Raw genomic sequence first — 21,705 nt, forward strand, 5'->3', positions numbered from 1 at the left:
ATCATTAGGCCAACTTGCTTGGTGTGCTTTGCTTTCACATATGTATGTTAATTGCTCACACACGCACATGCACACGCACACGTACACACCCCCCCCACACACACACACACATACACACACACACATAGACAAAACAAGTTCATAGTGTTCCAGCTGCTTTCGCTCCCCTTTCCTTTAGAGCTGGAACACCTTTGTTATCAGGGACACCGAAGAAAAATAAAAAGAGAGGGTGCGCAGGAGCCGGGCAGAGGGTTTTAGGAACTGTAATCGTACACTTCCCTGCGCTCTCCTTGCAAGTAAAAAGACAATATTGTTGTTGAGTGTCTTCTCTCCTCATTTTGTGCATTGTTTATGAATGTCTCACTTGGTGTGAACCTGACATTAAATTGGTCCTTCGAGCCGGATCCCTATATGCCGGAAGGTTTCCAGCTGTCGAGTCAACCTCCAGGTAAAGTCCGTGGCCACGGCTCTAAGACCCTTTGTGGGACTGGTCTTTGGCTCCACTTCTGGGAACTGAAGGCTGACGGGAAGCCGGAGGAGTGAAGACATCTCTGGGTGAGTAGGAAACTCACGACACTCGTGGATGAGTGAATTGCGCGCTGGTAAAAAAACCTTGCTAATACTAGTCCCTGGTCAAGTAGTAAGACAGAGTGAGTCTATAAAACTGTGAGACAGAGTAAGTCTATAAAACTGAGAGACAGAGTTAGTCTATAAAACTGTGAGACAGAGTAAGTCTTTAAAACTGTGTAAGCCTTGAGAATACTAGTCAATGTCAAGGTAAAAGACAGAGTAAGTCTATAAAACTGTAAGGGCGACGGTGTCCTGTACATACTTAAACTCCGTGAAAAACGCTGCTAAAAGTGTGACTGTGTAAACTGTGAGTGAATGTAAACAGGATTGTAAGTGACAACTTTGTGTGGACGCAATAGGCAAGAATCCTCCGCCACTTGTGGTAGAAGCTTGAGGATTGCCACACACTGGGTTGATTGTCACCCTGTTTTAAGGTAAAAGTCAGTATAGGACACTCTAGGTGTCATAAAACTGACTCTAGGAAAAAAAATGAAAAAGAAAAATGGGGAAAGTTAACAGTAAAATCGGTGATAAAAGTGATCCTAAACAAAACCTTGCATGCAAAGATTGGACATTTGTGGAGCGTCACTGTCCTTCCAAAATACAACACTTAAACCTTTGGATAACAAAATATGACTTTGCTGGCCAGCTTAAAAAAAAAAAAAACCCAATAATAATAATAATAATAATAATAATAATAATAATAAAGGATGGCGGCACGGTGGTCGACTGGTTAGCACGTCCGCCTCACAGTTCAGAGGTCGTGGGTTCGATCCCGGCTCCGGCCTCCCTGTGTGGAGTTTGCATGTTCTCCCCGTGCCTGCGTGGGTTTTCTCCGGGTACTCCGGTTTCCTCCCACATTCCAAAAACATGCATGGTAAGTTGATTGGACTGTCTAAATTGCTCCTAAGTGTGATTGTGAGTGCGGATGTTTGTCTCTGTGTGCCCTGCGATTGGCTGGCAACCAATTCAGGGTGTCCCCTGCCTACTGCCCAAAGACAGCTGGGATAAGCTCCAGCACGCCCCGCGACCCTTGTGAGGATAAGCGGTACAGATAATGGATGGATGGATGGATAATAAAGGATGGCGAAGGCCTGTGTACACTTGAATTCTGGGTGTGTGTATGTTTGGGCAAATCGGTTGTGAAACCCTGTGTTAAGTGTGTAAGTGAACAGAGTGATTGCGAATTAAAATACCACTAGGTATTTTATTACATATAATTAGTATAGTATAATTAGTAGTATATGTAGTAGGATAATGAACAGCAGACTGGTATGGATGCAGAAGCAAGTTGGCCTAATGATAAAAATCAAACACCTGAATAATAAAATGCATTATTATTCTTACACCTATGAACTAGTATATATGGTGGCTCGCCTTCCTCACCTGCCTGTGGGTTAGCAACCTGAATAAGTGGAAACATTTCACTGTTATTACTTACCTCTGGATTTTCTAACACTATCGGAGCCATCTCCTTATTCCAAGTCAACCCCGGCCCTTGACCTCTACGAATCATTTTATGTGTGCTTGTCTAGGCACCGATTGCTGTGCTGGTTGCATTACATCATACTTTGGTGGTGGCAAATTTGGATATAATTTTTCAGGTCCGGGCACAAACGTCTCATTATCATCCTGTAATGATTCCTTTTCTTTTGCTTTAGTCAGATTTTCTACTACTTTTGGCTCTGATTTACACTATCCCTAACTCTTATTAACCACCTGCGCCCTCTTAATTGTGTTTCATTATCTTCAGCACGTACAATATTAGTTCCACTTTTATTTCCCTTTGCCTTTGCTACCCCCTCCCTTTTCTTTGCTTCCTCATGCCAAACCCTCGCTTGCCGTAATTGTTTACCCTGGCTATCTCGAGCGCGCTTTTTTTTTTGACGGTCATGAATAGAAAGATTCCTCAATAATCCTGTTTGTTCTGCGCTTGCATTTTTTGGATCAAAATCATAACACTTTCTCCACTTTTCCGATTCGGTGGGTGATTTCGACCTGGTCAGTCTGTTTGCCATATTCTCCTATTTATTGTTACTGGTATCACGTGAGATTTTCAGGAGGAATGCTATGTGCCTGTTCACTCCCTCTGATACCAACCTTCTAACCTTTGACCTAATGTCTCAGGCGGGTATCAGCAAGGTGTGTAAGATTCACCGGTCGTGAACAGTTTTAGACCTCTCTCGAATACTCACAATAACACTGAGCATGTAATCACTCAGACTTCAGTGGAGCGCAACTTCATTGACACCGTGTGTCTTTATCCGAAACGCTCCTTCAGGTTCGATCCTCCACTCAAGAGAATCAACCAGACGTCTATCTGCTGTTAATTTACCACCTACAGAAGTCGAAATTGTCAACTAGGCTACAGACACTTACATCTGCAGCAAGGTTCTCTCTGCCCCACGTCCGGCCTCCAAAAAATTTTTTGACTAATTTTCAGACCTTACGTCCGTAGCGTTACAGAAAATTGTCTAGCACAAAGGTACCAATAATAGCATAACCTGCAGTCCTCACACCCTCACAATAACAATCACTCAACTTACCCTTGGGGGACCGTGTTGCTCTGGTCCGAATGGTGGTCGAGATTTGTCCCGGGGTGATCCAGCAAGACCAGGGGGACTTTTGACTTTTCTAAAAAATATTTTGCTGTGCACAGTCTTTAGTAGTCTGTACTGTCAGGCCCCGGGACTGACCTCTGACACCATCCAGCTCGAAGGACCAAAATGTTAGGGGAAAAACCCGCCTCCAGTGTGAATGGAGTCTTACCAAGACAAGTCGGAAATATGAAGACAAAACAACACAGACACCCAAGGATGAGTTTTACTAGCCAGGAGAGACGAACGACAGCAATCTGGTTCAGATCTCTGTCGTCCCCCTCTTACTTGATCCTTTTATTGAGAATCACAATGTCAACAGCATTATAATCGATACAAGATAGCTCAGCATTAAAACACAACAGGTGGTTTTATTTGATTATAGACTCATGTTTGTTTGCCTAACCACATCCCCTGTCCCTTTCCTTGGTCTCACTTATCTAGTCCAGTCATCATGACCTCGGTTAGGTCAAAACATTCGTAGTGTTGCACTTTATTTCAGTAAACACACTGCCTACTTCTACCCTGAATATAATGAAACATTACATTTGATAATAATGACATAACAAGACTTAATAGGAGTCTAAGTATGATGCAGATATAATGCAGAATATATGTGTTGTGGATACATAATGATACAAGACATGAATACATGATTAAATGAATGAGTACATAAATCCCCTCACAATTTCTCACCGGTGTGGATTCTTGTGTGCATTTGTAAGCTTCCCTTACGAGAGACTCTTTGACCACAAACTGAGCAGGAAAAAGGTTTCTCACTAGGGTGGGTTCTTGTGTGTTTTTTTAAGTCTGACTTTTGAGCGAATCTTTGACTACAGTCAGTGCAGGCAAAAGGTTTCTCACCAGTGTGTGTTTTGGTGTGACGTATTAAGTTTCCCTTCCGAGAGAATCTTTGGCCACAAACTGAACAGGAAAAAGGTTTCTCACCAGTGTGGATTCTTGAGTGTGTTTTTAAGCTTCCCTTCTGAGAGAATGTTTGGCCACAATCTGAACAGGAAAAAGGTTTCTCACCGGTGTGTGTTCTTGTGTGTTCTGTCAAATGGCCCTTCCCAGAGAATCTTTTGCCACAAACTGAGCAGGAAAAAGGTTTCTCACCAGTGTGGGTTCTTGTGTGTATTTTTAAGTGTTCTTTCCTAGAGAATCTTTGGCCACAAAATACGCACGCAAAAGGTTTCTCTCCGGTGTGTATTCTCATGTGTTTTAAACGGCTCTTATAAGCGCAAGTTTTCCCACACTGAGAACATTTCCAGCATTTGATGTCAGTGTTACATGTCACATCACCTTCAGCTTCTTCATCATCATCATCATCAGCATGTGATGACATGTCAGCACTATCTGATAATTGAGGTAGGAAACCATCTGCTTGCGATCCTTCACATTGGTCTCCATCACTCTCTGTTGACATTTGTTGACATGAACTGCTGCTTGGAAGCTCCGCCCCTCTGCTCCCCTCACTTTGACCTTCATCTTTCCTCTTCCAAACGACATCAGCTGATGGCAACTTGCAGATATCCTCTTCCTGCTCTTTGATGTATGGGGGCTCTTCTACCTCCTCTTTCGTGCAGGGGTGCTCTCGCTCCTCCTCTTTTTTAATGTTAGGGGACTGCTGCTGCTCCTCTTCCTCTTGAAAGTGGGGGATCTCTTTGTCCTCTTCTTCCTCTTTAATGTGAGGACGAACATATTCACTGTTGTCTGCAAGACAAACGCACATGGCATTATAGTTCATATTTATAATGAAGTTTGTTAGGAGAGCCAAATGAATACTGTTTGGCATTTGAAAATTCACTTCCTGAAGCATTTCTGGGGGGAGCCCATCCATGGCTATTTGTAGAAAGACTTGCACATTGCACCTTTTTGATTGATGGCTAGGGATGGGTAAGATTTTATTGATCCGGTGCCTTCACAGTATTCTTTTATTTTGCTTAGAGAAACCATCCATCCATCCATGTCATGTCATCTTCCAAACCGCTTATCCTATATAGGGTCGCGGGGAGTTGCTGGAGCCTATCCCAGCCGTCAATGGGCGAAGGCAGACTACACCCCGAACTGGTCGCCAGCCAGTCGCAGGGCACACATAGACACTGTCACTGAGCGGGAATCGATCCCACGCTGCCCGCACACAACTCAGGCGTGTGTACCACTACACTATCAGCGGACCTGCTTAGAGAAACCCCAAAACAAAAATGTTAGAACTCGTGCTTTCTAATAAATGTGCTTTTCTTGCAACGACAGACATGAACTAACTCAATCCCAAAGACATATTTATATGTTTTAGCACAGTCCAGCCATTCAATCCCAAGAACCTATTTATATTTTTTTCAAATATCTTAAATGTTAGGGTAAAAGAGGGTTTGAAAATGTTTGGTACTGAATGAGTTCATATAAATATAAGTAAAAAACAATTTATAGAAAAAGAAATTATTTGAAAAATAATTATATAGTTATATATTATATTAATTATTATGAGTAAAAGAAAACTTGTGGTGAGCAAAAAGGCTGGAACATGCACTTGGGCGGAAAAAAGACTTCTGTGAGGTGCATTAGGGATGCTCCAATCGATCGGGCACCGATCATGATCGGCCGATTTTCGTGAAAAATGACGTGATCGGAATATTTGATCAAAGCCTTTTATTGCCGATCAAAACATGCTTGGCGAGACGAAATGGAAAAAAGTTGATTTGTTTAATACACGACGACGTCCCTCCGCCCCCCGTGAGCCGTCACCTTATCGTGGTGGAGGGGTTTGCGCGCCCCAATGATCCTAGGAGCTACGTTGTCTGGGGCTTTATGCCCCTGGTAGGGTCACCCATGGCAAACAGGTCCTAGGTGAGGGACCAGACTAAGCACGGCTCAAAATGACCCCTTATGATGAGAAAAATTAATGGACCACGTTTTCCCTCGCCCGGACGCGGGTCACCGGGGCCCCCTTCTGGAGCCAGGCCTGGAGGTGGGGCTCGACGGCGAGCGCCTGGTGGCCGGGCCTGCACCCATGGGGCCCGGCCGGGCTCAGCCCGAAAAGGATACGTGGGTCCCCCTTCCCATGGGCTCACCACTGGTGGGAGGGGCCAAAGGGGTCGGGTGCCGTGTGAGCTGGGCGGCGGCGGAAGACGGGGACCTTGGCGGTCCGATCCCCGGCAGCAAAAACTAGCTCTTGGGACATGGAATGTCACCTCTCTGGCAGGGAAGGAGCCTGAGCTGGTGTGTGAGGCTGAGAGGTTCCGATTAGATATAGTCGGGCTCACCTCCACGCACAGCTTGGGTTCTGGTCCCAGTCCTCTCGAGAGGGGTTGGACACTCTTCCACTCTGGAGTTGCCCAGGGTGAGAGGCGCCGAGCAGGTGTGGGCATACTTATTGCCCCCCGGCTTGGCGCCTGTACATTGGGGTTTACCCCGGTGGACGAGAGGGTAGCCTCCCTCCGCCTGAGGGTGGGGGGACGGGTCCTGACTGTTGTTTGTGCTTATGCACCAAACGGCAGCGCAGAGTACCCACCCTTTTTGGAGTCCTTGGAGGGTGTGCTGGAGGGCGCTCCACCTGGGGACTCCATCGTTCTGCTGGGGGACTTCAATGCTCACGTGGGCAATGACAGTGAGACCTGGAGAGGTGTGATTGGGAGGAACGGCCCCCCCGATCTGAACCCGAGCGGTGTTCGGTTACTGGACTTCTGTGCTCATCACGGATTGTCCATAACGAACACCATGTTCAAGCATAAGGGTGTCCATATGTGCACTTGGCACCAGGATACCCTAGGCCGCAGTTCGATGATCGACTTTGTAGTCGTATCATCAGACTTGCGGCCGCATGTTTTGGACACTCGGGTGAAGAGAGGGGCGGAGCTGTCAACTGATCACCATCTGGTGGTGAGTTGGCTCCGATGGTGGGGGAAGATGCCGGTCCGACCTGGCAGACCCAAACGTATTGTGAGGGTTTGCTGGGAACGTCTGGCAGAATCCCCTGTCAGAAGGAGTTTCAACTCCCACCTCCGGCAGAACTTTTCCCACGTCCCGGGGGAGGCGGGGGACATCGAGTCCGAGTGGACCATGTTTCGTGCCTCCATTGTTGAGGCGGCCGATCGGAGCTGCGGCCGCAAGGTGGTCGGTGCCTGTCGCGGCGGCAATCCCCGAACCCGCTGGTGGACACCAGCGGTAAGGGATGCTGTCCAGCTGAAGAAGGAGTCCTATCGGGCCTTTTTGGCCTGCGGGACTCCGGAGGCAGCTGACGGGTACCGGCAGGCCAAGCGGAATGCGGCTCTGGCGGTTGCTGAGGCAAAAACCCGGGTGTGGGAGGAGTTCGGGGAGGCCATGGAAAATGACTTCCGGACGGCTTCGAGGAAATTCTGGTCCACCATCCGGCGTCTCAGGAGGGGGAAGCAGTGCACCATTAACACTGTTTATAGTGGAGATGGGGTGCTGCTGACCTCAACTCGGGACGTTGTGGGTCGGTGGGGAGAGTACTTCGAAGACCTCCTCAATTCCACCGACACGCCTTCCACTGAGGAAGCAGAGCCTGGAGACTCTGAGGTGGGCTCTCCTATCTCTGGGGTTGAAGTCACCGAGGTAGTCAAAAAGCTCCTCGGTGGCAAAGCCCCGGGGGTGGATGAGATCCGCCCGGAGTTCATAAAGGCTCTGGATGTTGAGGGGCTGTCATGGTTGACACGTCTCTTCAACATCGCGTGGACATCGGGGACAGTGCCTCTGGATTGGCAGACCGGGGTGGTGGTCCCCCTTTTTAAGAAGGGGGACCGGAGGGTGTGCTCCAATTACAGAGGGATCACACTCCTCAGCCTCCCCGGCAAGGTCTATTCAGGGGTGCTGGAGAGGAGGGTCCGTCGGAAGGTCGAATCCCGGATTCAGGAGGAGCAATGTGGTTTTCGTCCTGGCCGTGGAACAGTGGACCAGCTCTACACCCTCAGCAGGGTCCTCGAGGGTGCATGGGAGTTTGCCCAACCGGTCTACATGTGTTTTGTGGACTTGGAGAAGGCGTTCGACCGTGTCCCTCGGGGAGTTCTGTGGGGGGTGCTTCGGGAGTACGGGGTACCGAGCCCCCTGATAAGGGCTGTCCGGTCCCTGTACCACCGATGCCAGAGTTTGGTCCGAATTGCCGGCAGTAAGTCGGATTCGTTTCCTGTGGGCGTTGGACTCCGCCAAGGCTGCCCTTTGTCACCGATTCTGTTCATAACCTTTATGGACAGAATTTCTAGGCGCAGCCGAGGTGTCGAGGGGGTCCGGTTTGGTGGCCTCAGTGTTGCATCTCTGCTTTTTGCAGATGATGTAGTACTGTTGGCTTCTTCAAGCCGCGATCTCCAACTCTCGCTGGAGCGGTTCGCAGCCGAGTGTGAAACGGTCGGAATGAAGATCAGCACCTCCAAATCTGAGACCATGGTCCTCAGTCGGAAAAGGGTGGCGTGCCCTCTCCAGGTCGGGGATGAGATTCTGCCCCAAGTGGAGGAGTTCAAGTATCTTGGGGTCTTGTTCACGAGTGAGGGTAAGATGGAACGGGAGATCGACAGGCGGATCGGTGCAGCGTCTGCTGTGATGCGGACCCTGTATCGGTCTGTCGTGGTGAAGAAGGAGCTTAGCCGAAAGGCGAAGCTCTCAATTTACCGGTCGATCTACGTTCCTACTCTCACCTATGGTCATGAGCTGTGGGTCATGACCGAAAGAACAAGATCTCGGATACAAGCGGCCGAAATGGGTTTCCTTCGCAGGGTGTCCGGGCTCTCCCTTAGAGATAGGGTGAGAAGTTCGGCCATCCGGGAGGGACTCAGAGTCGAGCCGCTGCTCCTCCGCGTCGAGAGGAGCCAGTTGAGGTGGCTCGGGCATCTGATTAGGATGCCTCCTGGACGCCTCCCTGGTGAGGTGTTCCGGGCATGTCCCACCGGCAGGAGACCCCGAGGACGACCCAGAACACGCTGGAGAGACTATGTCTCCCGGCTTGCCTGGGAACGCCTTGGGATCCTTCCGGAAGAGCTGGAGGATGTTGCTGGGGAGAGGGAAGTCTGGGCTTCCCTGCTGAAGCTGCTGCCTCCGCGACCCGACTTCGGATAAGCGGGAGATAATGGATGGATGGATGGATGGACGTCCCTCCGTCCAAAAGCATCACTCGCGCCGCCCTGCATGCAACTGCGCCTGCCCGCTCCAGCTACATTGACTCCAATTGAAACGCGCCGCCAGAAAGGCTCCCTAACGCAGCAGCGCCTCAGCTGCGAGCAGAGCGGAGGGACGCAACACAAGGCTGCTAAGCATGAGCTGCGGGTGAGCGGATGTTTTGATCGGCAATAAAAGACTTTAATCAAATATTCCGACCTCCGCAGTTGGTGTGAACATAGCATTGTCTGCTGTGTTTGTGGAGTTTGCGTCTTGTAATTCTGTATATGCCATGAAAAGGTACCTCGCGAGCAGAACATGGCCAAACGTTTCAACACAACCAACTTAATCCGTCATTTTAAGAACAAGCAATGGGAGACTATGGTGAGTTTACGAGGTTCACTGCATTGAATAAAGTCAAGAAGGACACAGCGCAGTATAAGTGGCATTATTGCCACAGGGAGATTAAAAGATTTACAGTGACTTTTTTCTCATTGACAAATGCACAAGATAGTTTGTCTATGCACAAGACAATAAAGTAGGGATGTTCCGATCAGGTTTTATTACACCGATACCGATCATGCATGAGTGAGATCGGCCGATACCGATACAGATTCCTATCACATGGAATATCTGTATATTTTTCCATTTATTTATGGTGACTATACTGCGCTGTGACAGTAACGCATCATGCATCACAAGCTGCAGCATGCGTGCCATACGCCGTCTGCTCGCCTTGACTTTATTCAATGCAGTGAGCCTCGTAAACTCACCATAGTCTCCCAATTGCTTGTTCTTCAAATGTCGGATTACGGTAAATTGGTTGTGTTGAAACTTTTGGCCATGCTAGCCTCCGCGAGGTACCTTTTCATGGCATATAGTATTACAAGACGCAAACTCCACACAGCAGACAATGCTACGTTCACACCAACTGTGGTAGGAGCGTTTCTGGCGGCGCATTTCAATTGGGGTCAGGCGCGGTTGCTGCGACACGGCATGAATGATGCTTTTGGAGCGGTGGGACGTCGTCGCCTATTAAACAAATCAACCTTTTTGCCATTTCGTCTCAGCAGCCAATCAGCAACGGGCGTCTACGTCACACACAGCCAAACAGCGTCCTGTTCACTTGGCAGCTTTTTTTTTTTTTTTAAACAGTTTTTACAGTGGCTCCGTTTGGCTGTGTGTGAGACGTAGTCACGTAGATGCCCATTGCTGATTGGCTGCCGAGACGAAATTGAAAAATTGACGGCGTCAAATTTTTTTGATCGCGTGATTAAGGTTTCCATAGCAAACAGCAGCTGCATTGATAAAGGCTGCTGGTCACCATGATCTATCTATATCTTGAAAAAAAGCTTTAGAGTAGAGGAGAAGTTACATCTGCTTCAAAATATTGACGATGAGGATGAATTGCTCAGACACATGGCACGGCTGTGTGCCCCTTAGGGTTGGGCAATGAAAAATATATGAATAGAAACATCATAAATGGCACTTGGGTTACACCAAATAGCATAAACAAACCTCCAAAGTCAACATATCCAGCCAATTACTGTGACAAAGAAAACTCAACTGTTTGATGATTTGTATTTCATTCAGAATCACATGTACACTTTCAAAAGTAAGTTTCCTCACAGTCCATATAATCAATTATGAATTTACGTTATATGGACATCACTAAAACATTGTACAAAATGATACATTGCTTAAAAATGGAGCACCAGTGCTAATTCTCAACGCTTGTCCACAGGGCGATTTAGTAGATACAAGAAAGATACAAAGAGAAGACAAAATAAAAGATGCTACATAGAATAAAAACAATGACGATTTTGAAAATATTTTTCATGCTAAATACTTCAGCTGTTAAACATTAACATTTTAATTTCAAGGTTTTTGATCATTGCGGTTGTCATGAGCACACTTGTGTCTCTTGACCGAACCCAGCCGAGAGAATCTTTTACCACAAACTGAGCAGGAAAAAGGTTTCTCACCAGTGTGGATTCTTGTGTGTAATTTTAAGTGTGACTTATCAGCGAATCTTTTCCCACAAACTGAGCAGGAAAAAGGTTTCTCACCAGTGTGGGTTCTTGAGTGTCTTTTTACACTTTCCTTCTCTGAGAATGTTTGGCCACAATCTAAGCAGGAAAAAGGTTTCTCACCAGTGTGGGTTCTGGTGTGACCTATTAAGTGTTCTTTCTGAGAGAATGTTTGGCCACAATCTGAACAGACAAAAGGTTTCTCACCGGTGTGGGTTCTTGAGTGTGTTTTTAAGCTTCCCTTCTGAGAGAATGTTTGGCCACACTCTGAGCAGGCAAAAGGTTTCTCACCAGTGTGGGTTCTTGTGTGACATTTTAGGTTTCCCGTCTTAGAAAATCTTCGATCACAAAATAGGCAAGAAAACGGTTTCTCACCAGTGTGGATTCTTGAGTGTGTTTTTAAGCTTCCCCTCTGAGAGAATGTTTGGCCACAATCTGAACATGCAAAAGGTTTCTCACCAGTGTGGGTAATAGTGTGTCTTTTTAAGTATTCCTTACAAGAGAATCTTTGGCCACAAACTGAGCAGGAAAATGGTTTTTCACCAGTGTGTGTTCTAGTGTGACGTATTAAGTTTCTCTTCCGAGAGAATTTTTGGCCACAAACTGAGCAGGCAAAAGGTTTTTCACCAGTGTGTGTCATCATGTGTTTTAAACTCTTGCTCTTATCAGCGCAAGTTTTCCCACAATGAGAACATTTCCAGCATTTGTTGTCAGTGTTGCATGTCATATCACTTTCAGCATCATCATCATCATCAGCAGCAGCAGCAGCAGCAGCAGCATGTGATGACGTGTCATCACTATCTGATAATGGAGGTAGGAGGCCATCTGCTTGTGATCCTTCACATTGGTCTCCATCACTCTCTGTCGATATTTGTTGACACGAGCTGCCGCTTGGAAGCCCCGCCCCTCTGCTCCCCCCACTTTGACTTTCACTCTTCAAAGGGACACCAGTCATAGGCAACTCCTCCTCCTCTTTCACGTGGGGATGCTCTACTCCCTCCTCTTTCATGCAAGGGAGCTCTGGTACCTCCATTTTAATTAAGGAAGGAGACTGCTGCTCTGCTTTCTCTTTAAAGTGGGTGACCTCTTCATCTTCCTCTTCCTCTTTAATGTGAGGACGAACATCTTCACTGATGTCTGCAAGACGAAAAAAGACATACACACGGTGTTATGGTTTGGAGTTAGAATGAAGGTGAGCCAAATGGTTTATGATTATTACGTACTGTTTGGCATTTGCAAATGTACTCACTGATGCATTTTTTGGGGGAGCCCATCTATGGTTATTTGTGGAAAGACTTGCACATTGCACCTTTTTGAGTGGTGGCTAGAGATGGGTATCGATAAGATTTTAATGATGCGGTGACTCAAACGGTATTCTTATCAGCCCTTTTGTTTTGCTTCGAAAAACAACAAAAGAAAAATGTTAGCACGCATTCTGCTCTTTTAAAATGTATTTTATATTGCAACTTCAGACATAAACAAGAAAATAAATAATTTATAGAAAAAGAAATCATTTGATGAATACTGTAATTATTAGATAGTTAAACATGATTTTATTTAAGTGTAAAAAAAAAAAAACATGTGGAGAGCAAAAAGGTTGGAACATGCCCTTGGGATGAAGAAAACCATTTCTGTGAGGTTGAGATGCAAATTTTCTATATTCTACACCAATACCAACCCCACACATTCATAACATTATAAAAACTATAGGGTTGTACAGCACGGTTGCTGTTTTTAAATAATACTACGTATCATGTCGTAATATGATCACACAGCACTACATTGGCACAGGAAGGAGTCAAAGGTGCCTCGCGCACGGCGCTGTAAAGGAGCAACGGGTAACCCTCCGATTGTGAACATGCATCTTCGACAAACATATTCATTTGTTAGTTAGAATCGACGGAGAGGTAGGAAGTGGATCTTATCGATGCTTCAGTTTGAATTAAAAATATATATACAGTGATCCCTCATTCATCGCGGTTAATGGGGGGAAAGAACCCGCCGCGATAAGTGAAACCCGCAAAGTAGAGTCGGACTTATGATTATTATTTCATATTATATTTATTGTACAGTTTTATTTTGGGGGATTTGCTCCTCCACGCTGTTGCGAACCCCAACATGGTTCCCACACTTCTAAATACTTGTTAAACAATCAATTTAACTATAAAAATGCAAAATGAAGTATATAAATATTAAATACCAAGCTTGCAGGCGTGATCAGAATTTAGCTTTGACCGACCGCGGCAGCTGACGAGCACGACGGAACGTTTGCTAAAAACTACGTTAAAGTTTGAATTTTTATCATAAAATTCACTTACCTTAATTAGAATGCCATCATGTAATTTATCCAATCCTGCACTTTAAAACGCTTGTCGCCGTCCTAAAAAGTGAAAGTAAAAGCGGCCGCTTCTTCTTCTTCTTTCCTCCTTCTTCTTTGCCTGCTTTTTCTTCTTCGTCTCCTCCTACTTCATTTAAAAAATGAAGAAGAAGCATGGCCGCCGGGGGGGATCATGCATTAACTTTAGCTTTGCACAATAACATCCATAAAGTCCTTTGGATAAAATGCAACGCGGGATTGTAGTTAAGGTAAGCGGTTTTAAGACAACCTAAGACAAACTAACAAACACTTTGACACTTTATTTGGCGATGTCTTAAGTCATCCGTGCCGCTGGCCGGCTGGGAGTGCGCTGTGTTCGAGACTTATAAACACAGCTGTTGTACTGTACTATCCGATTTTTACAACATTTTATTAGAACAAACACGTCATTACAAATACGGAGGAGAAAGTATCCGGCTTGACTCTGACTAAATCAACGGCACATTTGAATAGTGTGAGACTAAGCGAGAGGCTGCGATCGCGCACCGAGTCAGCTCACGTACAGCACAGTGTGTGGAAAAAGTAAATCCACTTGTGCTCTCGTTGGTCGATCTCGCGCTGGGAACCAGTCTCCGCCTTTTATGAGGGCCTGCGGGTATGTACAAAGCCTCCGAGTCGACTCATATCTTTGAAACAATGCGTCTTTCTGCAATATAGCTCCCGATATGGCTGTGTTGTTTCACTTTTAATTTATGACTGCTTCTGAAAAATCCGCAATGCACTGAGGGCGCGAAAGTTGAAGCGCGAAGTAGCGAGGGATCACTGTATATATATATTTTTTTTAGGTTTAGTACCGGGGTTCTGTACCCATCCCGAGTTAGGGCCCTGTAAAAAGCAGATATAGTGTAGTAGGTTTTAGTGATTACTTCATATTTGGTGGCTTTCATTTTCCATGTAGCCACCTCCACCTTACCAGCTGTTTTAAAGGATTTTCACTCATCTTTCAAGGCCCACAGAATATTGTGTTCTGCAGCAATATGACCACAAAACCGTACCAAAAACAAAGATTAGACTCTCTTCTTTCAGTAGAAATCAGCAGTAGAACAAGTTTCACCAATTTTTCCTGTTCTGACTTGAGAACAGAGGAAATGGGCTTCTTGTGAAAAGATTCGTATCCAGCTGAACTTTGATGCTCATATTTCTTGCTTTTGTGACATCTCAAACATCTAAACATTGCACTCATTCTTTACAACATAATCAACACTGAGAAAGAGCACAAGTAAATACCGAAGATGAGGACTTTGGTGGATTTGTGGATGACAATTAATCGCTGACAATTACGTGAGTACATTGTTAAATGTTTCAATAAAAAACAACCAAACTCAGTTTTTAAAAACATACGTTAGCGCTGTCATGTGAAAAACACTTATCTCAATTATTTTCATTTTCTTATTTTTACCTGAATCATGTTTCTGCATCATAGACATCACATTAAAGGCAAAATTTTAAAAAGTTTCCAAAATTGGAAATAAGAGTTTTTCACGGGACAGATTTAAAAGTTTATTTAACATGCATGTTTTAGCGTGCATGCATGCTACCGTGTGTTTTAAGTTATCATATGTTTTACCATGCCTGCGCCCAATAATACGGTGCGCCTTGTATGTGTTAAATACAGAAATAGCACCCTTAACTGAGACTGCGTCTTTTAATACACGCCTTTTGGTCGTGAAAATACGGTACTTAGATTTAGAGCTGTCCCGACTAGTCGGCATAGTCGACGTGGCCGATGACGTAAATACGTTGGGACGCACAACAATACCATCAACGTCAAGTGTCGATGACGTAAAATACGTCAACACGTACGTACGCTCGAGTGTCGATGACGTAAATACGTCAACACGTGCGTTGCATCAGTTGTAAACAAACGCGCACAGTAGAAATGGCGGAAAGCTCTCTTTGAGCACTGGGCACAGCACAGCATGCAGATCGTATATTTAGGATGATGTCCAGCTGCCGCTGCTTAAAAAAAAAAAAAAAAACTAAAGTAAACACTGGCCTGCTAACCATAGTCCATGACTGTACTAATATATAATGTGTGCTTTTTCATTGTTATAATATTTAAGTATGCACTGCTTTATCTGTTTCAGATTTAAGCAAACTGATGTAATTTATTTTTTAGTTATTTATTTTTGTTAATTATTTTACTTTGGCTGCTGCACATGCACGCACACATTGTTTCACCGTTGTGTATAGATAAACACCTCATTCATGTTCACACGTCATGATGCCTTCCTAAAAGAGATGTCACTGTTCATTCAATTTCAAAAGTTTTTTTTTTTACTTTGATAAACAAAGAATTTAAAAAAGCTTTCAGAAGTGTTTTTGGGAATTAATAATCATCAAGTCAAAAATAATCGCTAGATTAGTCGAAAAAATTAATTGTTCGACTAATCGTGAAAACAGTCGATAGATTAATCGGGAGAAAAATAATCGTTTGGGACAGCCCTACTTAGATTGTGACAGTTTTTCAGACCCAGCCCAGCCCTTCTAAGCACATTAGATTTAAAAGTTTATTTAACCTTTATATTGACCAATTTATTTCACTCTTTCATAGTTACGTTTACCTCTTATTAATGGTTAAGTATTATGTTAAAACAAAAATAACCTACTGTAAATTCATTTTTCTCCGGGTCATTATTTTCTATAGTTAAAAAAAAGAAAAAAGTCTATATATATCAATATTGACCAATATAAAACACTTATATCGTGATGTACTTTTCAGTCATAGTGCCTAGCCCTATTCCATTGATATTAAAATGTTTAATGTTCGTAAACATAGCTTTATACAATGAAGGAAAATTCATTTTGGATCATGTGTTGCTTTGAAGAACAGTTATGAATACACTAAAGTAAATAATAATAACTGACCAACTAGGGCTGTGCAATATATATAACATGGATGTTGACTATGGCGATATCAATATTATTGGAATACATGCACCTAAAGAAATGACATTTTTATTACTGAATAAAAGAAGGATTTTATTTTTTTAATGCGACAGAATAAACAAGCTCAATATGTTATTAGCTAATTCATTGTAATTCCTCTTGTTAATGTCCAAATATTGGGCGGCCATGTGCATTTAAGTTTGCATCTGACTGGTCAAAGTCAGATACAAATCATATAATTCCACAAGAAAATCATTGCATGTCTTTGAGGTATGCATATTGCATAGCAAATATCGCAATACTGTGCAGCCCTATGACTGACTATTAGGGCTGAACGATTTTAGGAAAAAATTGTATTGCCATTTTTCTGACTGATATTGCGATTTCGATTTAATTTGTGATTTTCTTGAAGCTTCAGTGCAATAGTCACAATTAGGACTGTTCGATTTTGTCTTACAAGAAAATCCAGATTATTTTCTCTCAAATTCTTCTTGGATTTGAACGTTTTTAACATCGTTTTATCCAGAAAATTTGGTTTCGGTTCAAAATCGCTTAATCGAGCAGTCACAATGTACAGTAGCACTTACAACCATGTCAAAAAATACCATCCAAAACATTAAAAGCTATTACAGTGGTACCTCTACTTATGAACGTTTCTTCATACGAAATTTTCAAGTTACGAAACGCCTCAACAGGAAAATATTGCCTCCTTGTTACGAAAGAAATTTCAGGATACGAAAGGTAAAAATACAGTATGGGCTGCTACTTGCAGCTTCAGAGTTTGCTGAAGGCAACATACTCAAAGCTGCTCTGCCATTACCTAGCATCATCCCGGCATCCCATTGGCTAAGAGGGACCTGTACCGTAATATGACCGTAATGTATCGATAGTCGCCACGTTATTAAATCAGGTCTTTACAAAACGCCAGGCAAAAACACTTCTGAGAGAGAACATGAACCAAAGAGGGCAAAAAGCGATGAGGACAGCAATGAAAAGGTAAACGACCATCATTTTTATTCCTTACTCTATTCTTTGTTTTTTACATCATGCACAACTCTCATTTATTGCGCAATAATCTAATTGTAACATGTATTGTTGTCTGTTGGACCCAAATAATTATACAATACAACAAAGTAACTACACGCAGCTGGGTTGTTGTGTCTTTCACAACTTAATTAACTTGGAGAGGTCTCAGAGCTCAGCTTCTTTTTATTGCGTGAACGGCATTCAGTCAAAGACAAGTTGAATCACTGATAACACTTGAAATTATATTACTCCGCGCATGTCGCGGTGCACTGAGGAAATCACAGGGTGAATAAATACGCCTGGAAAAGTAGGTCCTTACCCTACATGGTTAAAGTACGTGAGTAAGTGCCACGTTTGAAGCGTGTCCGCAGCGGGTTTGAATAGTAAGCTAGCCAGCTAATTGTCTTTAAATAAACCTCTTCCGTTAGCATCGCGTGGGCATCGTGCACGTTTTTTTTTTGGGGGGCTGGCGGAGGTCGGATCGGGGCGGGGGCCGACAATGTTTATGAATATGGCCGGGGGGTCGCGGCCGGAAGGGTACCCAGGTCAAGGGTGGAGGGTCGCGGCCGGACGGGCAAAAAAGGGTCAAGTGTCCAGCTCTGACCATCACTAATTTTACATTTATGTCATCACGACGTCATCACCCGCCATGTTAGGGGCGGCGAATGAGTGCACGTTAAAGACTGTGTATTTGTTGATTTAAGAACATGTTAAAATGCAAGAAAATGGCGGGACAACCACGGTGACGTAGCCAACAAGCTACAAGCTCATATGAGTTGATTTTTAACACAACTGCTTGTCATCGAAGCGAGGAATATGTTGTTTCTTATTAAGAGCAACGCGTAGGCAATGCCAAGGCACCGTCAACAAATAGCAACCACCAACAAGAAAACTCACAATTAAAAATAAAAAACGTCATCATTATTCATTATTGTGTTTCTTCTTTAATGACACACATAGAAGATCATCAGATGGTTACAGTACAACCCTCATTTTAGGACGAATTGTAGTATAACCAGGTAGTCCCCATCAATATGTGATGTGACTTTCGAGACCTAATGTTGAACACTCATGAAGTTATTGAGTATTGATACAAACTCCCTTCTAAAATTTCATTTATTATTTTTTCCACAAAATGAGGGTTGTCTTGTAACCAGTTGGAGATCTCCGTGTAACCATTGAAGAAACATGACAATGAATAATAAAAAACGTTTTTTTTTTTTTTAATAGTTCGTTTTCATGTTGGTGCTGGCTATTTGTTGACGGTCCCTGGGCTCACGTCTCAACTGAGCCTGTTGAAAAAGCACATTTGTTTAAATTGCCCCACTAAAAATGTTTTAGGGGAATAAAAAAAAAAGTTTGCTTCTGTGCACAGTGTGGATTTTAAAAATAAAAACGGTTGACTATGTAAAAAAGAACCCAAATGGTTGATTGTTATGAAGTGAAATTTATAAAGTAAAATATGGTTTATCTGAGTACAAATGCAAACTACATTTTTCTATTTTTCTTTCCTTAACATCTGGAAAAATTAACGATCATTTCCATTGCACTTTCAATTTCGTGGTACTTTGTGTTGGTAGATCACAACATCGAAATAAAAACATTTACACTTGAGTTGTGAGGTGGCAAAATGTGAAAAAGTTGAAGTGGTATGAATACTGTTTCTAGGCACTAACGTAACAGCAAAACACTTCACCCGACCACTACACCAAAATGAAAGAAACGTTTCCATCAGGATCAGTCTTTCATACAATACAAAACAATACATTATTATTTATATGGCGCATTTCATAACAGCTAGAGCTGTAACAAAGCACTTTACATACAAACCATAAAAACGCCATGATACAACAAGTGGAATCAATAAATTAACATAAAACACTATACTGTATACAATAGACACCGGAAAAGAGCCGAAAATTTCAGGTCTGATCAAAAGCCACAGAATAGAAATGTGTCTTCAACCGGGTTTATCAAGTCACATGTGATTGAATGTTAAGAATGTATATATTTAATATGATGTCATACGGTGATCGGATGAAGGTCTTGCCATTAAAAACAAACACGGAATGTGGTGAAGTGAACAAACCTGCCCCTCTTGAGCCAACCGGAGACTTCTTGAAAACGCCGTCTTTGTCCTCTTTTGCTCCACAAAGTTTCTCTGCTGTCCTTCTAGCACACATTTCCACAGGACAATCACAACACTTGACGCTCACTCTTTGATCTCCGCTGACCGATGTGTTGATCTCAAACACGTCTCATTGTTAGCGGCTAGCAAGCTAAGCTAAGACAGGCTAAGCTAAACTAGGCCAGGCCGAGAAGCTCCAACGTGCATCGAAACGATTTAAAGTGAATACAAAGATTTAACATAAAATATTTACGTTTATAAAATTTGCGAGAGGCGTCTACGTTTAGTGTCTTGAGTACATATTCGAGACAAATTGAGGAAAATTCTGCGCTGTGCAGTAAGACCAAGCGCGACTTGTGGCAGTGGCAGCGGTCGAGGCAGCCTTTACGTCACTTCCGCTAATACCACGACCGCTGAATCAATCGAGGCAGCTGCCCATGCATTTCCTCCTTCTGCCGGGAGATGTCGCAAATCCATTTGACCTGCTATCTTTTACCCATTCTACGGCATCGAACGTTTTTATTAACAGCTTCTTTTTGTTCGTATGTGTTTATAAACGACTTCTTTTTGTTAGTGCTCAATATACACGATTAAAATATATAGAGGCGTAACACAAAATACCTGCTGCAATCAATTTATAAAATATTTTCTCCACTTCGTGGTGGACTTTGTACGCTGTTAGTCTGTACTCTGAATGAATGTCTGTATGTATGTATTTATTTATTACTTGCACTGGGTTGTCTGTTATTGGTGATTTAATCATTTTACTATTCATATTGATCGTGTAAGTCTCTTTGGACCTGAAGACTTTAAGATGTTGTGGCAGCTGCCTGCACCTGCCTTCCCACTTTATGACTCCACTCGACCTGCTGCTGCTGCTACAGTTTCTGATTCCACCGCACCGTTTACTCTTTGTTATTCCTTTTCTTTCTTTCTTTCTTTCTTTTATTTTATAGATTGAAAAAAAATCCGTCTGAACCTTTTGTCTGTGTTAATACTGTATTTATTTATTTATTTCTTCAATGGAGAGTCATAGAGAGTGGCGTTGGTGGCGAGGCTGCTGCAACGTCACTTTCTCTTATGCCCCGACCATATATGAGGTCACTTCCTGTCAGCCGTTATCCAACTGCCACTACTCAGCCAAAAAATAAATAAATAAAACTAGTGGCAGCTGCCTAATGGCCGTCAGGAAATGCAATGCCCTTTCTCTTATGCCCCGACCATATATGGAGTCATTTCCTAAATTCAAACCCTAAATTATAAAATGTTTCCCCTTTTTCATGGTGGACTTTGTTCGATGTTAGTCTGTACTATTTAATCATTTATGTATTTAATCAATTTATTTATTTATTTATTACTTATATTATTTATTCGTTTATTTATCTAATTCATTTGTTTATGTATTTATTGATCGTGTAAGTCTCTTTGGACCTGAAGACTATAAGAAAAGGAATAACAAAGAGTAAACGGTGCGGTGGAATCAGAAACTGTAGCAGCAGCAGGTCGATTGGAGTCATAAAGTGGAAAGGCAGGTGCAGGCAGCTGCCACAGCATCTTATAGTCTTCAGGTCCAAAGAGACTTACACGATCAATAAATACATAAATAAATGAATTAAATAAATAAACGAATGAGAATTGAGGTGTGAACCTGACAGTCTTCAATTTTAAAACGTGATCTTAGTAATTCTTTCGATGGGTAAATATTCGAGGGTTTTGTAAGATTCAACTAGATAGTTCTTAACTTGTTTACTGTGGCCTCATCAAATTCCTTATGAACACCGTTTTTGTTTTGTTTTTCAGGAAATATAATTTTTGTAAGACAATGTCTTGTGAAATTATTATTACATTTTCTAACCCTGATCGACAACCCCTGCAATAGGGGTGGGGGTAGCTGGGGGTTTATTTGTTGATATTTCATTATTTCTCTAGTCATAGAGACAAATTGTTGTGGAAGTGCATTTATCAATTTATGAAAGTTACATC

At 43.2% G+C, this 21,705-nt stretch overlaps 1 protein-coding gene and 1 pseudogene across 2 annotated transcripts; both read right to left on the minus strand.

Annotated features, from left to right (window-relative positions):
- Positions 1–3,836: 3,836 nt before the first annotated feature.
- LOC147126907 (uncharacterized) lies at positions 3,837–19,826 on the minus strand (annotated as a pseudogene). Its single transcript, XR_015084687.1, has 2 exons — positions 19,684–19,826; positions 3,837–4,880 (listed from the first exon to the last, which is right to left on the minus strand). The product of XR_015084687.1 is annotated as an uncharacterized LOC147126907 (transcript).
- Positions 11,130–12,699, minus strand: LOC147126908 (uncharacterized). The gene is given in 2 exon segments (XM_086023065.1): positions 11,130–12,439; positions 12,552–12,699. Coding segments are annotated over 2 exon segments (1,335 nt in total). The 5' UTR covers positions 12,577–12,699.
- Positions 19,827–21,705: the final 1,879 nt, after the last annotated feature.

The sequence above is a fragment of the Filicampus tigris genome, chromosome 22 (genome assembly GCF_054856515.1).
Source record: "Filicampus tigris isolate MCC_2025a chromosome 22, RoL_Ftig_1.0, whole genome shotgun sequence".
In the NCBI taxonomy this organism is placed as follows: Eukaryota; Metazoa; Chordata; class Actinopteri; order Syngnathiformes; family Syngnathidae; genus Filicampus; species Filicampus tigris.